At 29.6% G+C, this 25,962-nt stretch overlaps 1 protein-coding gene across 4 annotated transcripts in view; it reads left to right on the top strand.

The window, feature by feature from the left end:
• The first annotated feature begins 1,999 nt into the window (after positions 1-1,999).
• Positions 2,000-25,962, top strand: part of LOC123290996 (KH domain-containing, RNA-binding, signal transduction-associated protein 2-like) — a 42,963-nt gene continuing 19,000 nt past the window's right edge. For all 4 annotated transcript variants that reach the window (XM_044871413.1, XM_044871412.1, XM_044871410.1 and 1 more), the window contains exon 1: positions 2,000-2,318. In XM_044871413.1, coding sequence (XP_044727348.1) covers positions 2,066-2,318 — 253 coding nt within the window. In that variant the 5' untranslated portion in view covers positions 2,000-2,065. The remainder of the gene's footprint in view (positions 2,319-25,962) is intronic.

Here is a 25,962-nt window from a genome sequence, read left to right as displayed (position 1 = left end):
CCATTATTAATATAAGTGTACTGTAATTTGAGCCCTGTTTAAAAAGAATTTTCCGTTCCGTTAAGTGATAAATGGGTGTATTATCAATGGTTTTAGTGTTACTGTAACATATTGTTCCCAATAGTATAGTTTTAAAAAATACACTGTTATGGTTAGGTATGTTTGTAGTTTGTACCCAGTATAGAAAACAAATATAATAATTTAATATAAATTTCATTTTTAGTACTTTCTATGAAGCATACAAGCTGTCTGTGGTAACAGAAAGTTGTGGTTTGTAAGGGGTGTTCCAAAATTAACGTAAGATACATGATTTGAATTTTTGTCCGTTTACGGGTATTAAATGATGACAATCAAGAGGCAAAGAGAACGTGGCAGTTTGCAGTTTAGGGTTGTTAAAATGAAGGACTCGACGATAAAAGAGCGCTTTTTCTCTGTTGTGCAAGGTTTAAAAAATCATAAAGTTTAAGCAGCTCATAAAGTTTAAGTTCACGATTTTCGTATAAACTATGGTTGAAATATTAATGTAGCATTAATTTTTTCCCTAGGACAAAAAAATCTAACTTGCACCATCCTGTATCATAAGCTGGACACGCTTAAGCCCAAAGTTGACCCTAAAACCTAAAAAAGCCATTTAACAATTGGGTAAGTAGTTCTTGAGATATCTTCTGAAATCATGAGTTCGGAAATAAAATTAGCTGAATTTTAATGATTTTAAGGCATGAAACAATAAATTTTGTCTGTTTCACATTTTTTCTCAGTAAAATCGTCAAAATATTATTTAAAATTTTGAACTGCTTTTAGGTGAAAATTTCGATCATCTCTGCTAATTTGAAATCGTCAGAAAACGACGTAAAATTCCTTATCCTCGACTTTATGATCACCTATATAAATATACAATTTTTTTAAAATTCCCACAGAGCGTTGATACTGAGAAAAAGTGTTTTTTAAACAATACAATTTTGCAAATTAAAATTGACTTATTCGTAAAAGAAAACCCGTCTTAGTTCAAGTGATAATAAATTTATTATTTATGAGTTTATTGCTCGATTGAATAAAAATAATGTAAAATGTTTGCATCATATTCTCTTTTCGTTATTAAATTCACAAAAATATTGAAAAAGTATTGGTATATTTTCGAACTTTTGAATCTCACTTTCACCTATTTGTAATCATTGCATCGAATTGAAACTGTGAAATTATTTGCAAATCTGATGAGAAAATTATATGCTTATATCTGCCTGATATTCCCTGAAGTTTTAAAAGTACGTAAAATAACTCTGCTTTTTCAGTTTTTCCCAAATTTTCCAAACCACTCAAATTTTTGAATGTAGCCCATTAACTTTTGATTAGCCCCCTAGAGGTCCTTGGTTCGAAAGGATGGCGTTCACTCCAGTTTTTTCTTTCTTATATTCTGTCCAAAAAATACAACCTAAACTTTTTAACAATAAATTTTCTATTGTATTTAAGAATTATTTTCTACTTTTTTAGTCTACATTTCATTAAAATCGATTTAAAATTATACGATTATACTATTTTCCGTTTAAATTACACGCATAGTGTAAAGCTTTTAATAAAAATTAAAATATTCTCTTAATAATAATGACTGCTATGTACACAAATTTTAATAACAATCTAATCTCAAATATAATCATCTAATTTATATTAAAATACTAATGCAGGGTAATAATCGTGATATCAAATTAATTATTAAAATTTAATTTTAATAATGATAATGGTCACAAATGGTTTATAAAACTAATGAATTACAAATAAATTAACACAATACCTTTTAAATTGAAAATAATTATTAAATTAATTTAATTAAATACATTAAATATTAATTTGTTATAATTAGCAATCAATAAAATAGAATATAAAAGTATTTTTTTGTATTTGTATAGTTTTATTTTAAAATTCGTTCCATTTTAAATATCGAATCATAACATTGCGCACGCATTGAATTTATATATGTTCCTTTTCTTGACGTATGGTTTGTTAATGGCCGGTCGCGTTGTTTGATTGTGTTAAACTTGTGTATAAATCAAAACAAATTTAATAATTTAAAATGGCTGATAAATATGATTCAAATGGTGATTATAAAAATTATTCCGGTTCAAATTCAAGTGATTTTAAACGGAAAAACTTAACGGCTGAGAATAGTTCAGGAAAAAATCAAGAAGAAACTCATGAAGACGATGAAAATGGTGAACAAAATCCAGCAGCACAAAAAGCCGCTGAATATATAAGAGAATTATTAGCTGAGAAAATTGCCATTGATCATGGAAAATGTGCACATGCAGCTCGACTCTTGGATCAAGGTATTTATTTCAATAGTTTTGACAAAAGATTTTGTTTTATGTTAAAAACAATATGGCCGCTTATTTCAGTGTAAAATCAATTTATTTGTAATTAAAATTAATATTTTTTTGTATGTCGTTAATTAAATTTAATGAAAATTAACGAATAATTGCGGTAGTGATAATTAGTCACGAGTACAGGATGTTCAATTATGTATAAAAAAAATTTACATATGGAATGAATACTGCAAGGTTTTTATATTTTCGCACATAGATGGCAGTATCAACAATGAAATTTGTATTCAGAGAGGTCGCAAACCGAGAAAATCGGAAATGATCAGGAAATATGAAAGATAGGTATCATGGAAACTAAAAAGTATAAAGAATCTTGTAAACTATCCAACAATTCAATAGATTTTCTTTTCGGGCCTTTTAGACACTCATTTTTAACATAACATATCAAAAATTATTGTATTTTTTTCGATTTTACCGATATTTGATATTTGGAATTTTATCGGTACGATGATATCGACGATATATAAGATACCAAAATATCCACTGTTCCACTTTGTGTTTATTTAGGGAATTTAAAGGATAAAAGATACTTAAAAATCCACTTCATTTCACGATAAGATGAATAGTGTTCGAGATATCGCATCGTCAAAAATCTCTCCAAATTTCGACTAAGGACTTTCTTCAAGGTTGCCAATTTTTATTAGAGGTTTTTTTTTAATTTTATTTTAAGCAGCACAAAATTTTGGTTTTGTCCAATATTTTACTAAGTATAATATCCAAGTTTTGATTTTCAAGGGGTCCTCTATATTTTTTTACCCTGGATATATAAAATATATATCAAGATATACTAATTTTAGTTTCAAGTTTGTAACGCTTAGAAATATTGATGATACCAACAAAATTTTGATGTTAATAAAATTCCATATTTAGTCCATTTAAGGTTGTCTATCCGTAATTCAAAAAAAATAATTCAACACGGTAACACGGTAATTCAAAAAAGAAAAGAGATATCAAGCTAAAAATTTAAATTTAAAAAATGTTCCGTATACAAAAATAGACAACTTTTGTTTGTAACATTTTTTCGTGAACGTTTTTGTTTACACGCGAGGGCGCAAATTAGGCTAGAGAATAAATTTTCATTTTATTTGAAACTTGACAAGATTTAAGGTTGAAAATTTGTGGGTAGCTTCAAAATAATTCGTCTAATGATTATAATTTCACACCAGACCTGTCGGATAATATAAAAAGGAGGGGGGAGGTTAGTTGACAGAAATATTTTTGTTTTTTTAGCCCTCAAACCAAAAAAGAGGTGTTATACGTTTGATCGCTATATGTGTATCTGCCTGTCTGTCTGTAGCACTGTAGCACCTAAACGAATGAACCGATTTTGATTTTTTTTGGTTTCGTTTGCGAATTAATTAAATGGATAGTGTTCTTAGCTATGTTTCAACTGTGAGTTAGTTCCGTACCCAGAACAACGAAAAAATACTCAACGAGTTAAGGCACTTTAAGGAAAAAAATAATTTAATTAGCCTTTTTCCTGGGAAAATTAAAAAAGATCCACTAGATGGCAACATTTAGGGGGGGGGGTACAAATATATCCTGCCATCTAGAGAATTTATTTTTAATCTTCCCAGGAAACAGGCTTATAGTGTTCTTAATTTTGAAAATTTCACTTGTTTTAATCTTCTCTAATTTATAATACAAAGATATGGTAGATAATCGATACTGTCTGTACAGTATTTAAACAATTAACTGAGTCAATAGTTTATTTTGACTTGTTTTAAGAGATTTTAAAAGTACTTGAGTTACTGTAAACAACATCAACAAAATTTTCAAAGTCATTAAGACACTTTCGCTTTTATTCCAACTGGCTTCTCAGTTATAGAAAATTTTTTTACAAACAAACTAAGTTTTATGTGTAGGCTTTTAACAGGTTGGCTGATAAGTCCCCGGTCTGACACATAGATGGCGTCGCTAGTATTAAATGCATATTATTTTTATATAGTACCAACCTTCAAATGATTCGTGTCAAAATTTGACGTCTGTAAGTCAATTAGTTTGTGAGATAGAGCGTCTTTTGTGAAGCAACTTTTGTTATTGTGAAAAAAATGGAAAAAATGGAATTTCGTGTTTTGATAAAATACTGTTTTCTGAAGGGAAAAAATACAGAGTCCGGAAACTCATTATCAAGCCAAGTTTTTGCTTCCACTGTATTTTTTCCCTTCAGAAAACAGTATTTTATCAAAACACGAAATTCCTTTTTTTCCATTTTTTTCACAATAACAAAAGTTGCTTCACAAAAGACGCTCTATCTCACAAACTAATTGACTTACAGACGTCAAATTTTGACACGAATCATTTGAAGGTTGGTACTATATAAAAATAATATGCATTTAATACTAGCGACGCCATCTATGTGTCAGACCGGGGACTTATCAGCCAACCTATTAAAATGTATTTTTAACTTTGATATTCAACTTGAGTGCTTTTGTTAATTTATAATCTGAAGTGTTATTAGCAAAAGCGTAGAATTAGCATTGATGCGTTAACTAAGGTTCGTTAAATTTACAAAAATAAAAAGCCACAAAGTAGGTGTATAAAATAATTCAATATTCAATTTATATTAATGAGCAATAAAACAAATTTTTTAAACAAACAAGTGTGTCCAATAGATGACAATAAAAGAGGGTTGTTATCATCATTTTGGACTGGAAATAAATATAACCACTCTAATAATGTTTGTTTAGGATGTGTCAATAAAATTTAGGTTATGAGTGATGATTTTGCATTAAAAGGCACTTTTGATGGACAATAGTAGTTTTCATTTTGAAAAATCGGATTTTCAAAAGCCTTAATATGTTTATGAGAAAAAAAATTTTTTTTAATTGGACTCTTTGTACATCAAAAGTAAAACATGGCCATTACGTCTAACTTCGAATACTATTAGTTCTCGCTTGTCTTGATAATCTATTATTTTAATAAGTGATGGTTGCTAAGTTTTGTGAGTAGTCTTGGTAGAAAGAACCAAATTATTTGTACAATGAATTGTGAAAAACATGTAGGGAGGAATCAGGACTTACCGCCTCATAAATTATTTGTGCGTCAGCATTCAGGCTGCTACCATTATTTAACCCCCCGACTAAAAAGAGAGGTGTTATAAGTTTGACGTATTTGCGTGTCTGTCTGTCTCATCATAGTTCCTAAACGGATAAACCGATTTTAATTTTTTTTATTTTAAAGAAAATTTAGGGTTTTTGGCGTGCTGAATACGAATTTGAGCGTTTCAGCAAGTCACGTTTTCGAGAAATTTGCCCTTTAATGTGGAAAACACTTGTTTTTCCCCTAAATTCGAAGTCGTGTTTCACCAGTGAATAATCACTTCAGATTAAGAATATTCACTTTACGGGCAGAAAAGTGAAATTAGTTTTTGAAAATGTTTAGAAGTACGCAAAATATGAACGTTTAAAATTCCTAATTAAACAAAGAGGAAGATATAGGTAGTGACGTCATTGTCCGATATTCCCATAGAGATTACATATAAAACTTTGTATTGCTAAAAAGAGATGGGAAACAATCTTTGAAAACTTCTTCGTTTTTTAATCAATTTTAATTTCACTTTCAATTTTTGTAATGGTATCAAGTCTAATTTTACATTTTTATGAGTAATATGTCAAATTTGACATCAAACAACTTCTGTAACAGTCATAGAAAGTCATTTTCATCATCTGGAATGTTGGATGTGTGGACCATAAAGGTCGTACTCACATGAACAATGATTGATATTGCCTAATGTTTCGTTACACACCCAGTAAATTCGTATTGAATTAAACGTTAATACATAGTTGTAGATACTGACTAGTGACTAACACAGTAGTAGTACATGAATAATATCCAACCAACATTGACATAAAATTTTATTTACATATAAATAAATGTAGTTATATATCCAACATATCCATTCACTAGACACAAAATACACAATAATTGTGAAAATTTTAGTTGAAAATTCTGTTTGGATAATCAACATTAATTAGTGACTTTATATGCACACAACACACAGGTTTGACTCACTTATCACAATCAGGGATGTATTTTACACCCACACACACACACACACATCTCACAGAATGTGTATCTCTACCTTCTGGTCTGGGGCGAGGCTTAGAATTTGACAGTTATTAAAAAAGGTTGGAAATTTTGAGAGGGTATTGTCCAATGTATAACAAGTTAAAATACAAAAATTTTCACAGGAGGGGCTTTATTATTATTTCTGCGGACTTGTTTTTAATTACGCAGTAAGCGAAAAAAAATAATTTAAAAACCATTTTGTGCGACATTCAACAAAGCAGGGCGGACACTTTGATAATTGTAATTTTTAAAATGTCAAAAAACGGACATCAAATTCTTTTGACCTTCGGTTAAGGTTGATCTTACATATAAGGCATATATATAGATAAAAATTGCAGAGCCGATAGAGAGATTTATAAAGAAAATTTCCCATCAAATTTCAAAGGAATTAGTCGGATAAAACTTGAGATATCAAGGCAACCACCTCGAAAAAAGTAATTTCGAGAAAAACGCGTGTTAAGTTTGAGAAAAAATTTCGATAGAGTTCAAATTTCTAGACCAGAATACCGTGTTAATTAAAAACATCAAAAATTCGCACGCCAAAACAGACTGGAACAAAAGACGATTATTTATTATTTTCGTTAATTAAATATTTACGTAAATCTGATTACTAATGGTATTAGATGGATGCTATCTAAATTTAAAACAATTTTTTAGAGTGTACTGTAAAATTATAATGTAGATACTGTCCGATCAACCTTAAATTTTCGACCATGTTAACATTTTTCAGATCGCGTGAAAGAAAAATCTCAAATTTTCGCAGAGAAAAAACTCATTAGTTGACCTCAAAAACCTCCCATTTTACAGATAAACTCAAATTATGAATTTTTTTTAATCAAAATAACGAACAAAAAACCCAAATTGTGTTGGATTGAACAAAAAAATTTGCCTCTAATTTCGATAAAACTCATTACATAAGATAATTCTGATCCACGAAGCGAGTTCATTTGATGATTCAGACTAACAATTTCTGAGATATTGTTCAAAATTCCGAATGAAGAACGATTGCTTAAATTGCTTTCAGAAAATTTTTTTTTAAAATGACCTAAAAAAAATAGTTCTTTTTTCAAAGAGAACTTGAAACTTGAACTTCGAGAACAATTTTTCGTCTCAATTTCAGAGGAATACACTAAGATGATGTATAAAAGTTTTGTTTTTTCCATTCTACCTTCAATTTTTTTGTAACACTCTGTTAAGGTAGTACCTACACGAAAGTGATATTCCAAGAATTTCTCAAAACTCAGAATATAAAATATTTAATTCATAATACACATGCTGTTAAAATTAGAAGATGATTTACCATGCCATACATGAGATATTAGCAATTAAAAGTGACGCAATTTGTACGTGTACATGGGAGAAGTGTATAAAAATACACAAATTTACAAATATTATATTTATTTACCAATGAATGACGTCCATCTCTATGAAAAACTAATATAATGTAGAATACTATATTTAGAAAATATATAAATAAAAATAAAAATTATTTACCATATAGTTTCGATAAAAAACTTAAATAAATAACTCGTTTTAGCGATGATTTTTGTGGAAAAGATATGAAGACTAATGTTAAAGGCATATGTCATAGTGTGTGTGTTTATATGTATACTAGAAACAGTAGTGAGGAACTACAGTCTTGTGAAAATAATATATGGTATATGTATAATAGTCATAGCACAGTTAATGCACTGAATGATAGTATTAGTCCAAAACTTTTTGACTGGACGGTCGCGGAGGAACTACCTTAATATGTTCAGTTAATGAAAATGAGTTGTTTAGTTAGAATATGGTTTACGGCTTTTTTTTTTTTTTAAACAAAAATAAAACATGTAATTTATTTTTTTTGAAACAAAACCAGGTAATTGGATCCATTTAATTTTTTATGTACAATCATGCGTTTATTAACGTTTTAATTGCAGTGGTTTTAATGCTTCACTCTATCGCATTACGGTATCTGCAATTTCATTGACAGGCGGTAATTTGGACATTCATATTTCCTCATTGCTAAAGCGAGATTCTTTCGAATATAAGACCTGGTGTAGGATTTTATACACAGGGTGTTTGAAAGAAAAAAGGATATTGTTCTTAGAGCCGTCTGAAGTGCCTATCAAATACTACGTCAGGCCATAGAATTAGTAACCACATGTGATAAAAAAACAAATTTACTGAATTAATTATTGAAATACTCCGTAAAGACAAAGTTAAGTATCAGTGCCTAACACCAATAAGTACCTATTTATAAAGAAAGCTTTTTTAGATAATACTTTTTCATTATCGAAATTTTTCGAGGTATTTTCTAAAGAACAACCCTTCCCCCTTCAAATTGACTCCTTTGACCTCCTTAATTATGCCGGATGGGCTTAGTATGGAATTCGAATCAAACTTATTTTGGAACGTGCTACCATGATTCAATTGACCTATGTTGTACGTTTAGGAACTCAAAGCCACTTTTTACGTCCTGAACACGCTATAAAAGTTGCAGCTCGGTATAAAAAAGATTTCATTTCACAAGTTTACGGTTCAAATATTTATTAATTAATCTAATTACTCCAGCAGGTGGATTATTCAACAATAAAAAACAAGAATAATTAAAATAAAAGAAACGAAGATCAGTTGAACTATTTGTTGCCGATAACCATAGAAGAAAAAAATACGTATTGAGATTTGAATATGCAAAACAAACTTAGAATAGAATGCACGACAACTGTTTAAAATTCAGTTTGTTTTCAAAGTATTCAGTTTTTCATTGTGAATTAATTTGATTAATTTTTTACACATTTGTTAAAGTTATAGAAACGAAGCTTTATAATCCGTATAGACTCGAAAAAAAAAAACCGTATAAATGAGGACAAACACATAATATTCATTATTCTCACTTCTCAATATGCTTACACATTTCCACGTTTTTTAGGATACCTTACCATTGAATTTTATCAAATTTGGTGTTTATAAGCATGTAATTTTCTACAAATTAAAACATATTGTCATTAGGGAGCGTTCATAAACTACGTGGCTTAATTTCAGCCTCTTTGACCCCTTCCTCTTTCCCTATAGCCTACCGTAGCCTTTCCTGTAATCTTCTCCCTCCCTTGGATGGAATTTAGTTTTTAAATATTAGAACAAGAAGCCATGTGTCTTTTCTTATATATTTTAAATGTTATTGTAAGCGGAAAATTTGCTATGCAATAATCTAAAATTTATTATGCCCCCAAAAACAATTAAATACAAATTTTTAGCTATAATTTTCAATTTAAGAAATGAACTACAAAATCTTATACAATGTCATCGATACACGCTTGACTGATTTTTTTTTGTATTATCAAACAAAATTGAATATTCATGACTGTGCAAATTAAAAATGGTATAATTATTTTTGTTTGATATCATTTGAATAAACAAATTTTTAGAAAAATTTTTTTAATAGTTTCCAAATATGATTTGTAAATGCAGTGGAAAGTTTGAAATTTTAAAATTTCATTCGCAGTTTTGGTACGAAAGTAAACGATCATTGCGAGAATTTTTTTTAATACATCTGAATTTTGGATATTTCTTTCGTTAATATTTTATGGACTAGAAGTGTTTTTATTGGCGTTCTTATGTATAATACAAAGTAAGACTCTTCAGACAATTCATTGTATGTGATGCGCGCAAAATCATATCATTCGATTAAATGGAAGTTGCATCACACACAATGAATTGTCTGAAGAGTCTTTCTTTGTCCTGTAGATAAAAACGTCCATAAAAACTCTTCTTACTTAATATATTATAATGGCTAACTAGATGCTTTACAAACGGTATATATTTATGTATTTATAAATTCAATTTTCGGGATAAACGATTTTGATGAAAATTTGTAAACAGATAAAATTTAACATAAGAAATTTAATTAGCTAAGTGTCATCGCTGCAGAACAGCCAAAAACGCGAAAAACACAATTTTATAGAACCAAACCAAACACCAACTTTGGATTTTCTTGTGAAAATTACAGATGACACTATCAACAATGCAACAATTTGCATATGCAAGAGGATGTATTGAGGGCTTGGCGGGGGCGTTTCCATGTGGGATTGTCATGGTTGTAGATGCGGTTGGGGGTTGAATTTGGCTTAGTCCGCCCAAGAACCAGGTATCGCCAATTTTTTAGTTTTATCGCGTACCGAACTCAAAACTCGCCATTGAAACATAGCTAAGAACACTCTCCATTAAAGTACCTTTCATTCGAAGAAAAAAAATCAAAATCGATTCATCCGTTTAGGCGCTACGATGCCACAGACAGACAAAAACACACACATAGCGGTCAAACTTATAACATTCCTTTTTTTTAGTTCAGGGATGAAATGACGGACACTCTGCTTTTCAATGGATCGGATTCAAAAGTGTTGAGAGAAAAGCAATGAAAAATTTATCTACTTTATAATACTTTATTTTTCTTGAACCTATATCAAATAAGAAATATTTGCTCATTAGTCAAAGGTTCACCATTATCCCCAAATTTTCGAATAACATCTACGATCTATTATATTCCAACTTATGTTCATAGAAAAACAATTCTAATGACAACATTTTCACATAGAAAATTTTCCCATTAATAAAAACATACATGAAATCAAATAAATATACATAAACAATAAAATATATCTAACCTCACTTTCTATAGTTACTACTTTCCAATTCAATTAATCTTAACAGGACATTATTTGAGGAAACCGAACGAAGATTACCTAAATTAATACATTGAACACTAGTATCGTCATGCACCTAGAAATACAATAGAAATTCGAAGTATGTGTTATTAGGTCTGTAATATAATAAAGTGGTAATACCCTTTTTAATCTCAACTTAGATTGCTTATTTAATTTTACTGTTTTAACATGACATTTTAATCTGAACAATTCATTAAATCAAAAATGGAATTGATACAGAGTGAATTGAAAAACGAGATTTATTTAAGTACAGATTATAACGTCATTGAAGAAATCAACAAATGTGGCGTTATTTTCTAGAATTATTTTTTGTTTTTCGAGAATGTTTCACAAAGCCACTAGTTGAAGCTACCTGCAAATTTTCATTTCCCTATTTTTTATGGTTTGGGAAAAAAAGGGACACCTATGTTTTGTACTAATTTGCGACCTTACGGGTAAACGTTTACGAACACAGTTAAATTTGACAGATATGCACCCAGCTGTTAACACTGAACCGACAGTTTTTACCTATATGACATCACATCAGGGCCTGCTTGTGTTTTAGGTCACATGATATACAATTTAAAAATTACGATTTTGGTGACGAAATATTGGTAAAAACAACAGTCGTGTATGTAATTATTATATGTATAAATAAAGTTGATGGTAACATAACCTACAATTACTATAAAAGTCATCAACAAATTAGTATTTAATGCATATTATTTTTGCCTATATGATGTCACATCATGGCGGCTGGTGTTTTAGGTCATGCGGTATTCAGATTACGACTTTTAATTTTAATATAATAAAACAATTATGTGCTTTTATGACTCAAAATCAGAATATTTAAGTATACTTCTACATAAAATTTAATTTTTATCAAATTTCATAATTTATTTTTTACTACCAAAAGTACTAATGAAGTTTTTCATATATTTTTCTCTTAAGTAAAATTTAATTATCTATGCGATTAAATGTATTTAATCTATTTGTGTGAATAATTTTTATTATAGTGTTTTATTTAATCTATTTGTAAAATGTGTTTCCTGACAAAGCCAAGAAAGTCTGAGATAAAAATTTGTATTTTATGAATATATCATCAGTTCGTGCTTCACATTCAACCAAAAATCACATCATATTTTTTTATTACATTTATATAATAATATTGAAGAAAGAAGTTGAAGAGGTAAGTAGTGGCAAAAACGAAACACTAAAAACGGTCAAATTGCCAAAATTATGAACAGTAAGTCCGATTTGAATGCGATTTTCGGCATTCGATTCGTTAAAGCATTAGTAAATTTTTTAGCCTAAATTGATTTTTAAGAAATTAAAAATATGCAAGTTGCATAAATAAAATGCATTTTATAATTGCATTCTAAATTAACCGTAAATAATTCACAATTCGATTAATAGTGATGAGAATGTGTAGTGCTCATGGTAAACGGTATCCAGGTCGTCTCCTGAAATTTTTGGGAAATTCGTTATATAATCGGTCCCAATTCGTAATTCAGGTTTTTTTTGGAGTCGTAGCGCACGAATATCGAGACCGAATTGGTCTCCGAAACACCTGGTATCCGATTATGTCGTGACATTCGTGTTCAGCGACCCCAAAAACCCCCGAGTAACAAGTTTGGATCGATTATATACTGAATTTCGCGAAAACTCCAAGTTTAAATAAGTGTCTGAGATATCTAGTGTCCAGGGTAAACGGTATCCAGGCCGTCTCCTGAATTTTTCAGGAAATTCGTTATATAATCGTCCAAGTAACGAATTTGGACCGATTTTATAACGAATTTCCCGAAAATTCTAGGAGACGACGGTGATATCAATTATCCTGGTTACTCCTCTCAAAAACCGAGTTACAAGTGTGGAATCATTTTCATCACTAGTAACCCAATTGTGAATTTAGTATATTTACGGTTTTTTTTAAATACAATTATAAAATTCATATTATTTATGCAAATTGCATATTTTTAAACCATGTATATGAAATATTCAAGGTATACTAAGTTTAGTCTCGAGTTTGTAACGCTTAAAACTATTGATGGTATGAACAAAATTTTATAGGTGTTCATAAAATCACCTAATTAGTCCATTTCCGGTTGTTCGTCTGTCTGTCTGTCCGCCTGTCATCATGATAGGCGGACAGATGTTTCCGAAAAAATGTTTCATACAAAAGTTGTTTATTTTTTTATAAGAAACATTTCTTATATTTGAACTTTTGGTCTATCTCTAACGGTTTACAAGATGGGTAACGGACCCAAGACCTATGTTGCTTATTTACGAACTCCACCTCACTTTTTACAACCTGATCACGCTGTAAAAATTTCAACTTGATATCATTTTTCGTTTTTGAATTGTCATCCGACTTATTGTGCAAATTTTTCGAATTTTGACCGTTAAAAGTGTTTTATTTCTGCGACTACTATTGAAGAAAGAAGTTGAAGAAGTAAGAGGAATCGCACATTTTTGTAGTATTATAAAAATGTAACATATGTGTTATTATTTGATGATGTGTGGTGCTGCACATATACTTCATATATTATATGAAAAGTGAATTTTTATGGATGATGACAACATGTACCTTTTTCAAATAACAACATGCTGTACTTTATTGTATGTGTACAGGATCTGTATCGTCATATTGGGCATACAATCACATTATGCGTAAGATCCTCCGAATGGTAAGTGACGTAAAATGCTGGCGTAAACGTGGTTCTGATTGGTTCACGCCAACGTGTTACATCACTTAACGTTTGAATGAAGCTGATCTAAACTGCTGCGTCTTCAAATGGATATTCTGTTGCTGTTTAGGTTTGCCAAAAAAAAGAGGCAAGGCAAAAGTATTATTTTTGAGTGTGTAATAACTATATCTTAAGGATGTTTCAAGTTTTAGAAGGTTAAAATAACGGGACCTGAAAATTACTCTCACTTGTAGAATTTTCTCGCTTATCCAGATATTACTCACCCAAATGTGATTGCAATATACAATGCAACCTCGATAACTCGAACCTCGTTAAGTCTTAATCTTCAGTAAGTTGAAAAAAATGTCATTCTCTTTCGTTGAACCTCTAAATACGCGATATCGCGAAATATTTAGACATTGTAACTTGTAAAAAAGGTTATTTCTCTGCGAGGTATTGATAGTACATATTTATTCTCTGTAACTCGAGTTAGTTAGTAAAATACAATCACACCTTTCTAAGTCGAAATTTTAACAACTAAATCCTTTGTATCTCAGAACTACTTGTTAAGTCAAAAACTCATTAACTCGTAATTGTTTGCATTTACCTTGAGGTTCGAGTTATCTAAGTTCCACTGTATTTTAATTCCATATCAAAATATTAATATTTTCTCAAATTTTAAGTAATGCCCAACAATCACGCACACAACCGGTATATAATATTATTCTTTAGACATCGTCATAGTACCAGTTCTCGCAGTATAATAAAATCCAATTTTGTATTCAATATTTGTTTCATATTAAATAAAAAGGGCACTTACGTTTTTGAAAAAAAAAGAATTTATCAAAGCTTTTTGTATAATAAAACGTGTTGCGTACAAATTTTCTAAAATGTATCCGTTAGTTAAAAAACTTGTTCACGGCCATTAATTCTGTCTGTACAAAGATATTGTAAATCAATCAAATAACAACGGAGATAGATTTATAGGGATTTAGAAATTGTTACCTCGTTAAACGTATTTGTTGGATTATATTTTGATGGTTTTTCTGATTCCAGAAATTGAAGAATGCCTCCCAAAAACAAAACAAAAATCTAGTTCGCACTTTACGTTTATGCAAAATTAAGACTCGAAAAAAAGAAAGTTTTGTTCGAAACTTCCATGTTTGAGTTTTTTCAAATTTGTGACGAAATTTAATAAATTACCGAATTCTTAAAAGAAACCCAATATCGTTATTCAAATCTTAAGTTCGTTTCCTTAAGGTAGTACCAGCATGAAATCACTTTTCGACAGATTTGGCCGAATTTTTTTTCTCGGGTTTATAAGAGCTTTATTTATGAATTCCTAAAATTTCATAATTTTTGACCGTTTAGATCGCGAGATATTTAAAGACAAAGTTCGCGATTTTGAGGGTCATGTCCCATTTAAAGCATGTAAAATGTCCGGTCTCTCTCCTATTTTTTATGATATTATTATATATTGAAGAAAAAGTAGAAAAAAATGTTTATACAATAAAATTCTAAAAAAAAAATTTAGAAATTAATTTTCACTTTCGAGATATTAATTTTGACGTAAATTGATCGAAATTGGGACGTTGTCATAATTATTTCCCATTTTAAACGGTCAAAATTTCTGAAACTTTGGGAATTAATAGTAAGCATTATTAACTTCTTAAATTTAATTTTTCGTTAAATTCTGTCGAAAAAAAAATTGTACCATTGCTTTAACATAGAAACTGCAAATACCATGCTGGTACTACCTTAAACTGTTACGGACGTAATTTCATGAAACTTGTAAAGGCAGTATTCTGGTCCAGAAATTTGAAGAAATCTATTTTTTTTCTGCATATTTTTAGAAGTTAGACCTTCAAGAATACGTCCTTAAACGAATTTTTCAAAATTTAAATTATTTTCGGGGATACAGCGGATTTTCTAGTGACGAATTACGAATTGATCGCTCTGTACTGCTAGCTTCAAAATGAAACAAAACAGCTCGGTTAGCAGAAATAATTTTGCAAGACATTGCATGTGAAGTAGAAGTAGGCCCAATGTATGATCGCTGATAAATCCGAAGTAAGCAATATTACTATACGAGTTACTCTGTCGGAATTGTCTCTGAAACTATAAACGCGTTTTTCTTGAAATTATATTTTTAGAGGTGGTTGACATGATATCTGAAGTTCTACTTGACCAATTTCTTTGAAATTTGGTGGGAATTTTCCATATAAGTCTATCCATCGTCTGAACTACGGGTTTTAAAAAATTTCACTCTTTAAGTATTTTAAAAAAATTCGAAAACACCAAAAAATGGGTAAAAATCAAATTTTCAATTATTATTATTAATTTAATATTTATATTCGGTAAATTGCCGAATGAACGTTCTTAAGTTCAGACCTAATTAGAAAAATGTCTTCAAAGGTGTGCCTGATTCCTACTTTTTGAAACTTTTATATTCGCTCCGTGCTTGATTTTTATTTCAGGAAGTTATCATGGTAACGACAAGCTTCTTCATTTATATAATTGTATGGATGCACATATAAATCTATGTTTTGCATGTATGTTTTTACGTTAAAAATTTAATACTATTTTCTAACAAATTTAAATAAGTAACTATGTTAATTTACATTTAAAAATATGATTTGTACAAGTTTAATTAATTGTTATTTTTCAATAATTTTAATTTGACATTTATTATACCATTTACATGTAGACTAATGAAAATTAGTCATTCAAGGTAGAGCAATTTAATGAAAAACCACCCTCAAACTAATTCAAGAAACTATCTTTTAAAGTGTTGTTGATAGCATCTTAATAAGATCACAATTAACCTAAATAATATAATTTTACACAATCTGGCGGTAATTGTATCGCGTGGCGGTAACTCTAGTGCAATATAAAGTAAATACATCTTAGAAAATTCGTTATTAACAATATTGATATGTATCAAATAATTAGATTAAACACATAAACCACATTGCAGTGCAGTCGAGTAATAAAATGATTACATTTTGAAAAGATTGTGCAAAATTATTATAATATTATCGTTAATATGCCGTTCGAAAATACTTATTATACAGGGAGTTCTAAGAATCTGACTTGAAGAAGTCATCAAGAAACACATTTTAACACCATAGAAATAAAATAACAAAAATTGAAAATTATTATTGATTTAATTCAAAGAATATACCCCATTCTTTGAATTAAATCAATAAAATTTATGAAGAAATATACTTAAATATTCTGATTTTGAGTCATAAAAGCACATTGTTGTTTTATTATATTAAAATTAAAAGTAGTTATTTTTAATCTGTATATCACGTGACCTTAAACACGAGCCGCCATGATGTGACATCATAGAGGCAAAAATAATATGCATTTATTACTAATTTGTTGATGTCTTTCATATTAATTGAAGATTATGTTACCATCATCTTTATTTATACATATAATAATTACATACACGACTGTTGTTTTTCCCATTATTATGTCACCAAAATGGTTGACAGCGTTTTTGCGAGAATTAAAATAAATTTTAAATTTAATTTCATTTTATGACAAGAAAGCGTGTTTATTTTGCCGAAATGTATTCTATTGTGGCCTTTTTATTAGGAATATCAACATTTTGAAGTACTTTTACAAACATAGTAGAATACCTTATTATTTATTTTCTAATTTTTGACTTGAGAAAATTTTTTGCAAATATTTAGAAAATTAAAAGTACAAAACAATTTTGATTCCTTAGAAACAAAAAAACTAACGATCATTTAAATTATTTTAAATCGAATCATACTGAAGTGTATAAAACACGTAAGTATCTAAAAACTACTGATGTGTATTGACAAGTGGAAGTTGCAACACTGCCAACTTGCGATAATAATTCTTACTAATTATAACTAGATGCTGACCCGTTTTGAGTAGTTCCAATTTGGACTCCCAGATAGCCTACACTTTTGCTTCTCATTTATCACATAAGTGGGAGTTACAAACCCGCCAACTGGCGATAATAATCTATATATATAAAAAGAGAGTCCCCCACATCAAAAATGTAATTGTAAATATAATTTGTAATTAAATAAATAAAGATTCACAAATAATGATGTGGGTGGCCTCTGTTATAGGCGTATATGTCAGAGAAACGGAGGTTAAACCCCATTATTATTATAAAAAGAGAGTGTTTGTTTGTATGTCCCCGATTTTCCCTAAAACTAACCATTGACCTTCGGTAGGGGATTATGTCATTGGGTAGCCCTTAGGCTCCCATTGTGAATAAGGGAGTTTGGTGGGGGTGGAATTAAAAATGATCTAGGAATTCATAGAAAATAGATTAAAAATAGTTCTAATAATTTTCAACAGATGGCGCCACTGTCAATAGTACAATTTTCACTAGATGGCGCAAATGTCTTTCGATTTTTCTCGAAAATTCTGGAATGTTCCATGGATTTCTATCGAATTTTCTAGAATTTTCTCGAACATTCTGGAATGTTCTATGGATTTCTATTGAATTTTCTAGAACTTTCTCGAATATTCTCGAATGTTGTATGGATTTTTATTGAATTTTATCAAACTTTCTCGAACAATCTGGAATGTTCCATGGGTTTCTGTCGAATTTTCTAGAATTTTCTCGAATATTCTGGAATGTTCCATGGGTTTCTATCGATCTTTCCCTTACTTTTCCGTACACACAGAGAGTGTAGACATAATATTGGGATCGGCCAAAAAAATCTTACTGTTCCGTACACACAGAGAGAATTAAAAAAAAAAAGTTTTTCATTTAACAATTTTGATATTTAAATGTGCAAAAACAACCCAGCGAAGCGGGTTTAACAGCTAGTTAGTACTAAATAAAATATAGGGTGCTGATCTGTTTTGAGTAGTTCTAATTTAGATCAGGTAACTAAACATTTATCAATTGTTTATTTTCGATGTAGGTTCGTAATGAAAACGCTAGATAGAATATCACTTAGCTGGAAAACCCAATAGTACAAAAATTTTGATAAGCCTTGTAAAGCAAACAAAATGTAAGTAACGACATTTATCGCAATATGTATTGTTTCCTAGTATTTTAATTACATATATATTCTCATACAAAGTACTGAAGAAGAGTACCTAGTTCATGTTCGATTCGAACAATATGGAGTTGGTTTGGTTTTATGTCTGTTTTCTAGTATTCTATGTGATTCTATGTTATCATTTTCATACACACATAACACACATATTGAAAATAATAGGGTCAAGGATTAGGCTGTGAATTTGATAGTTATTTCAGAACAGCTGGAGAGAGAATTTCTTGTCAAGACTTTTTTCTGAAAAATAAGTCCCTGACTATGAAAATTTTTTAAGGGAAAAAGTTATTAGATATGACCTTGACAACAAACAGTCTCCCAACGGACCCCGCACACAATACATTGACTTTGTTTTCGGTTAACTTTTTTAACCGACTTCAAACCAAAAAAAAGGAGGTTTCCAATTCAACTGTATTCACGACATCCATGATAAAACCATAAAAGACTTAAATTTGCATTCATTATGCACGACAAGAGGACGAATTACTCAATATCACGAAAACCGATTTCGATGATTCTTTATCTGTTTGAAAGCTGGTGTTTCCCATGTGGTCCCATTTCATTTTGGTCCAGTTCTGACAACGGCATCCATGAAAAAATCGTAAAAGTCTTAGATTTGCAGCAAGTATGCACGACAAGAGGACGAATAACTCAATATCAAGCCAAACGATTTCGATGATTATTTTTTTTAGTGACGAATTAGTTAAAACTTTTAACAAAAAGAGAACCGACTTCAAAAGAAAAACTTTTCCAAAATAAATTAATATGCACTAAAAAGTAAAAAATAAAGATAATATAATGTATACTCAATTGCACAAAAAATGCATCAGATTACATATAATATTATATGTAAAAAGAGCATTTTTTGTGACATTAAGTATAGTTAAAATTATTGTTATTTTTGGAGTCGGTGTCAGCCGAGCTAATGTAGCAAACTGTTCTGTCAGAGCTGTTTCTTTGGCTGACACCGACTAAAAAAAAAAAAAAAACAATAATTTTAACTGCATGAAAGTTTTTTTCTTTTTGAAAAGTATGTACATATTATGGTAGTCAATATCTCATGTAGGCAAAACCTTTGAAGGGTCGTAGCTCGGATAGGAAGAGTTTTTGAGCATTGAGTCCATAAGAACATTAGTTCAGCATCATCCAAACTGCCTTAGTCTTCTATATCAGTTTTCAAAAAATTTTATTCGAAACCAAAAATCAATGTATTGTGTGTGGGGTCTTTTCAAGGCCTTTTAAACTTATTGTCAAATTCTACATTTGAATCTAGACTGTATAAAGGATGTGTGTGCGATGGTTACAAGGCATATTTCAAACGATGATGTTGGAATTCAATTGTCTTTAACCGTGCTAATGTCTTCCGGTTTTATTATACAAACCGAATTGTCGTCGTTATTACACAAATGTCGTATGTCTTCGTTCGTATTTGTATTGTAATATGGTACGTTTTGAAGAGAAAAACACTAAGGAAAATATCACATTTAAATATTTTGTACATTATGTTTATTGAATATTTTACAATAAATTTGGATTTTTTTTTATTACTTATAGTGTTTTAAAATTATTCAATTTTGATAAGCTTTTATTTAATTTCCAATTTTTGTATGTATCTTGACATGTTGTCCCAAATGTTTGGAAACTCTGGAGGTATTGCAGAATCAGCGGGGAAAAAAATGAAAAATACCAATATTCGACGTATTTTTTGACTGGAAATCCAATGATAACCTTGAACATTGATTTTTTAAATGTCGAAAAATCGATTTTTTAAATGAGAACCCCCACGGTTATACTATGGATCTATGAAATATATCAAGGTATACTAAATTTAGTCCCAAGTTTGTAACGCTTAAAAATATTGATGCTACGAACAAAATTTTGGTATAGATGTTCATAAAATCACTAATTAATCCATTTTCGGTCGTCTGTCTGCCCGTCTGTTAACACGATAATTTAAAAACAAAAAGAAATATTCAGCTGAAATTTTTATAGCGTGTTCAGGACGTAAAAAATGAGGTCGAGTTCGTATTCGTTCAATTGGGTCTTCAGTCTGTAGGACCCATCTTGTAAACCGTTTGATATAGAACAAAAGTTTAAATATAAAAAAGGAAGTTTCAAACATATTTTGTTTGAAACTTTATTTCGTTAACCTCATTGTTTACCCGTGAGGGCGTAAATTAGGCCCAAATTATATAGTATGTTTTATATGTTAATATCATTTTTATTTTTCTAATCGTATCTTTATTATAATATTAATGATCTTCTAATTGTTTAAACTATTTATGTGAATTTTCGCTAAGTGGAATTTGTTCTGCCATAATGAGTGAGTTTTTCTTCATAATAAATATGATTCATAAAACATGATATACATACATTTTCTCGTATGTTTTATAAAATGTATAGAATAGAAGTATTATTTTCAATGTGTTTGTTAAAAACTTTAAATCTGACAAGCTTATTCCTTTTTATAACAAATAAACATTTCATTATTTGAATATGTGAACTAAGTATGTATTTTTGTACACTACCGGGCAAAAGTTCTAAGTAGAAATAGATTGGTCAAGGGCGTTCCCAAAAAAGTGAGTGTATGTAAATATCTGAGATTTACGATTCGAATTTTTCAAATCTAGGAAATTCAAAGAAAAAATATTTAAGGTTAAAACCTTAATAAATTATTGAAAAAAAAAACCGTTGTACCCGACTAATTTTGGATGTATGAGCACGGTAGTGGAAACACAAAAGAAATATATATTTTCAATTTTGATGGTGAATTATTTTATAACTTGACAATATAAGACGAAAAGAAAAAAAAAACAATTTTTCGATATCGGGAGTAATTTTTAAAATATCGAAAATTGAAAATTTTGTATAATTATTTAGCTTTCGATATTTCGAAAACCAAGGCAAATATCGAAAAACTTAGTCTTATTTTTCGTCTAAATTCATTAAGTTATAACAAAATTCATCATGAAAGTTGAAAATATGTTACAAATAATTTCAACCTTCTAAAATTGTCTTGGTGTTCGTACTACCTTAATCATAGTGCTTTCTGGTAAAGCATTTTGCGGCAAAAGGCTTTTTAATTGTGATTTTAAATTTGTGGTTCCAAACTTTTGATAATCACTGTATTAATACTTTAGTAGTAATTTCTTCATTACTCGTATTATTCAAATATTAAAAGAATCATTTTATCTGTATATATTCAATGTGTGTATGTGCAACTAATTTTAATGAAATCGCTAACGATTATATTAGTAATTAAATTTACATTAACCAAACCATCATACATTTACTATAAAATGAAGGAAGAAAATAATATATTATTTTATTTTTGAACATTTCTATAATTATTTCATTCGGATATTTTTAAATAATTAAAAATATGAAAATTTATGTAATTTTTATTTAAATTCTTGGTGGTTTAAATTCTTTTTAGATAATTAACCGACTTCAAATTCAAAAAAAGGAGGAGGTTCTCAATTAGACTGTTTTTTTTTTTTAAATGTTTGTTACCTCCGAACTTTCGACCAGGTGAACCGATCTTGATGATTCTTTTTTATTTGAAAGCTGGTGCTTCCCGTGTGGTCCCATTTCATTTGGTCTAGTTCTGGCATTCATGAGAAAACCATATAAGTCTGAAATTTTGGCTAAAGCTTTTTTTTTTGTAGCATTACCTCCGAAAGCTGTCTTAATATTGTAATACCATATATGTGTTTTACCACCTTTTCCGCTGATAATTTCATTTATCAGATCCTCGATTATTTTCAGAGGCTGAGTGCACCTCCTTCATGCATATACCATGCACTACACCAGCCCATAACAACTATTAATTAAATTATTTTTTGTTGCGACGGCGGGAATCTTACCCGCTATCCCAGGACGGAATTGGTTATGCCTTAACCAACTGAGCTACTAGGGCGACTGTGAATTATGTTATAACTTAACAATAAAAAACGAAAAATGAGAATAAATTTTTTCGATATCTACCCTGGCTTTCGAAATACCGAAAGTTGGACAAAACTTTCAATTTTCGATATTTAGAAAATTACTCCAGATATCGAAAAATTTTATCCTCACTTTTAGTCTTTTCACAGTCGCCCTAGTAGCTCAGTTGGTTAAGGCATAACCAATTCCGTCCTGGGGTAACAACGGGTAAGATTCCCGCTGTCGCAACAAAAATTATTTTAATTAATAGTTGTGATGGGCTGGTGCAATGCATGGTATATGCATAAAGGAGGTGCACCCAGTCTCTGAAATTAATTGAGGAACTGATAAATGAAATTATCAGCGGAAAAGGTGGTAAAACACATATATTTAAGGGCAATAAAAGACATTTGCTTGTGTCCATTACTTTGACCTGAAATTCTAGTTTGAAGGTCATTTGACCTTGGTCTTCAAATGATCTTGAAAATTTACCCAAGCTTTAAAATTATTTATACAAACAAATGATCTTTATCGTCTTTGATAACTTGAGTCAAAAAATTTTTCTAAAGCTTGCGTGTTTTCTTTCGATTATAGGCAATAATAACATATTTTTAAATCACATTTCCTTCGAAAGCTAACGATTTTCAAAAATAAATTTTAAATAAAGAGTGTAATTTTTTTATGAGGATTAACTTTCTAATTTAAAGTGTTATTCTATCTCTTACCTTTCAAGTTCAATCTGATGTCAGAACAAACTGTCTTATCTTTAAAGATTTTTTGATTCGTTAAATACAAGACGAGCTATTAGCCATAATACATTAAAATCTACCCACACAGCATATTTTTATGAATTATCTTATAACGGACGTTATACCTTAAATTTGCTTGTGCTAACAAAACCCAGAAAAAAACAAACAAATACTTGACATAATTTCGTACTGAAGTCAATAAATAAACCAACCAAATATACACCAACAAATAGGTATTGAGATATTTAAAACCCCATTCAATAAATGAAAAATTTTCCACATTTAAAAAAAAAAATACTTGAAAAAAAAAACACATTCGTTTGTGTTATGGCGGTGAGTCGGTGACCAATTCATCGAACTGTATAGAGTTTTATTTTACTAGTGCTTCAAAAATATTATGTAAACACAATAGACCATTGTTATGTGTATTTATATGGACTAATAAATGTTCGTTGCGATGTAAACAACAAAATATATTCACCACATCACGATATGTACGTACCATCACTGATCCATGAGTGTGTAAAGTAACGATAATGATTTGAAAAATGTGGTTTTTAAAAAAAAAATAATATGTTTGAAAAAAATTTTTTATTCCCAACAACAACAAAAATTTGTACGTTTAACGTTTATTAATGTTTACACCAAATTTGAAACATAAATTTTTATACCATGTATATATGAAATATACAAAGTATGTTAAGTTTAGTCCTAAGTTTGTAACGCTTAAAAATACTGATGCTACTAAATAAATTTTGCCTTAGTGTTCATAAAATCACCTAATTAGTCCATTTCCGGTTATCTGTCTGTCATCACGATTACTCAAAAACGAAAAGAAAAAGTGAGGTCAAGTTCGAAAATGAGCAACATAGGTCAATTGAGTCTTGGGTACGTAGGACCCATCTTGTAAACCGTTAGAGATAAAACAAAAGTTTAAAATGTAAAAAATGTTCCTTATCAAAAAATAAACAACTTTTGTTTGAAACATTTTTTCGTAAACATCCCTGTTTACCCGTGAGAGCGCAAATTGTATAGTATGTATTACATGGTAATATGTTATATATGTGTGACATGTATGTATGTGTGATGTGACAGAATAATAAACACTGTTTATACATGGTATTTCAACAATTAACTCAATCAATTGTATGATTTCACTTGTTTTCAATAATAGTGATGGTACTCCCAAGTAGACAATAAAACGAAAGATGACGACCAAATTTTGGGAACTTTAGCCTTGTTAATCCAGTCTTTGTTTACGGTAAAATGTCTGTTACCATACGAGCATTGTAATTAACGTCATGCATTTCTTACCGTGATATCGTTAATCAGTAGGTATATATTTTCAAGCAAATCGTGGAACAATAATATAAATTAAACTGGAAATTTGCGTTGTTCATTTTGATAACATAAAATTAATTTTTATGAGTATTAATGTACACCAAATTATTTTAATTGATAATTTATGTACGGTTGTTAACATGCACAGCCTTTAGCATCGTCAAACCATTGTAAAATATATTTTATTAAAACATCATTTTCAACTATCCATTTAATATCCATTTTATACAAGGTGTACCAAAATTACCGGATCAAACAAAAACCATGAACTCGTTACTAAATTCCAATACGAATATCTTCCAGTCAAGAAGAAATAATAAACTTCATGATTATACCAGGTATAGAAATATATCAAGGTATACTAAGTTTAGTCTCAAGTTTGTAACGCTTAAAAATATTGATGTTATGAGCAAAATTTTGGTATAGGTCTTCATAAATTCTCGTAATTAGTCCATTTCTGATGTCTGTTCGTCTGTCCGTCTGTGTACACGATAACTCAAAAACGAAAAAAGATATCAAGATATTCGTAAATGAGCATCGTATGTCATTTGGGTGTTGGGTCCGTAGGACCCATCTTGTAAACCGTTAGAGATAGAACAAAAATTTAAATGTAAAAAATGTTCATTATAATAAAATAAACAACTTTTGTTTGAAACATTTTTTTGTAAACATCACTGTTTACCCATGAGAGCGCAAATTTTATAGTATGTAATATATGGTAATATCAGTTATATATGTGTGACATGTATCATGTATGTTTGTGTAATGTGAAAGTGTAATCAACATTGTCTATACATGGTATTTTTAACTAAGTCAATTCTTTGTTTTCACTTGTTTTTGTTTAATTTATGGCCTTTATATCGTACTAAATAAATCACATGACACTTTAGATACGATTTTGTTCGAGGGACGTTCCTGCACGTTCCTGAAACTTTGAATGGTAATTATGTCAAGAAAATAATTTTAATTCTAAATTATTCTTAGGGACCTACTAGAAATGGATGAAAATATATTAGTTTGTATCACAGTTTTCGTGGTTTTTATCTGGAACTGAAACGTCCCAGCTGGGACTT

This window comes from Chrysoperla carnea, chromosome 1, assembly GCF_905475395.1.
Source record: "Chrysoperla carnea chromosome 1, inChrCarn1.1, whole genome shotgun sequence".
Lineage (NCBI taxonomy): Eukaryota > Metazoa > Arthropoda > Insecta > Neuroptera > Chrysopidae > Chrysoperla > Chrysoperla carnea.
Note: the sequence above shows the minus strand (reverse complement) of the source record. Positions and strands in the feature narration are given on the sequence as shown.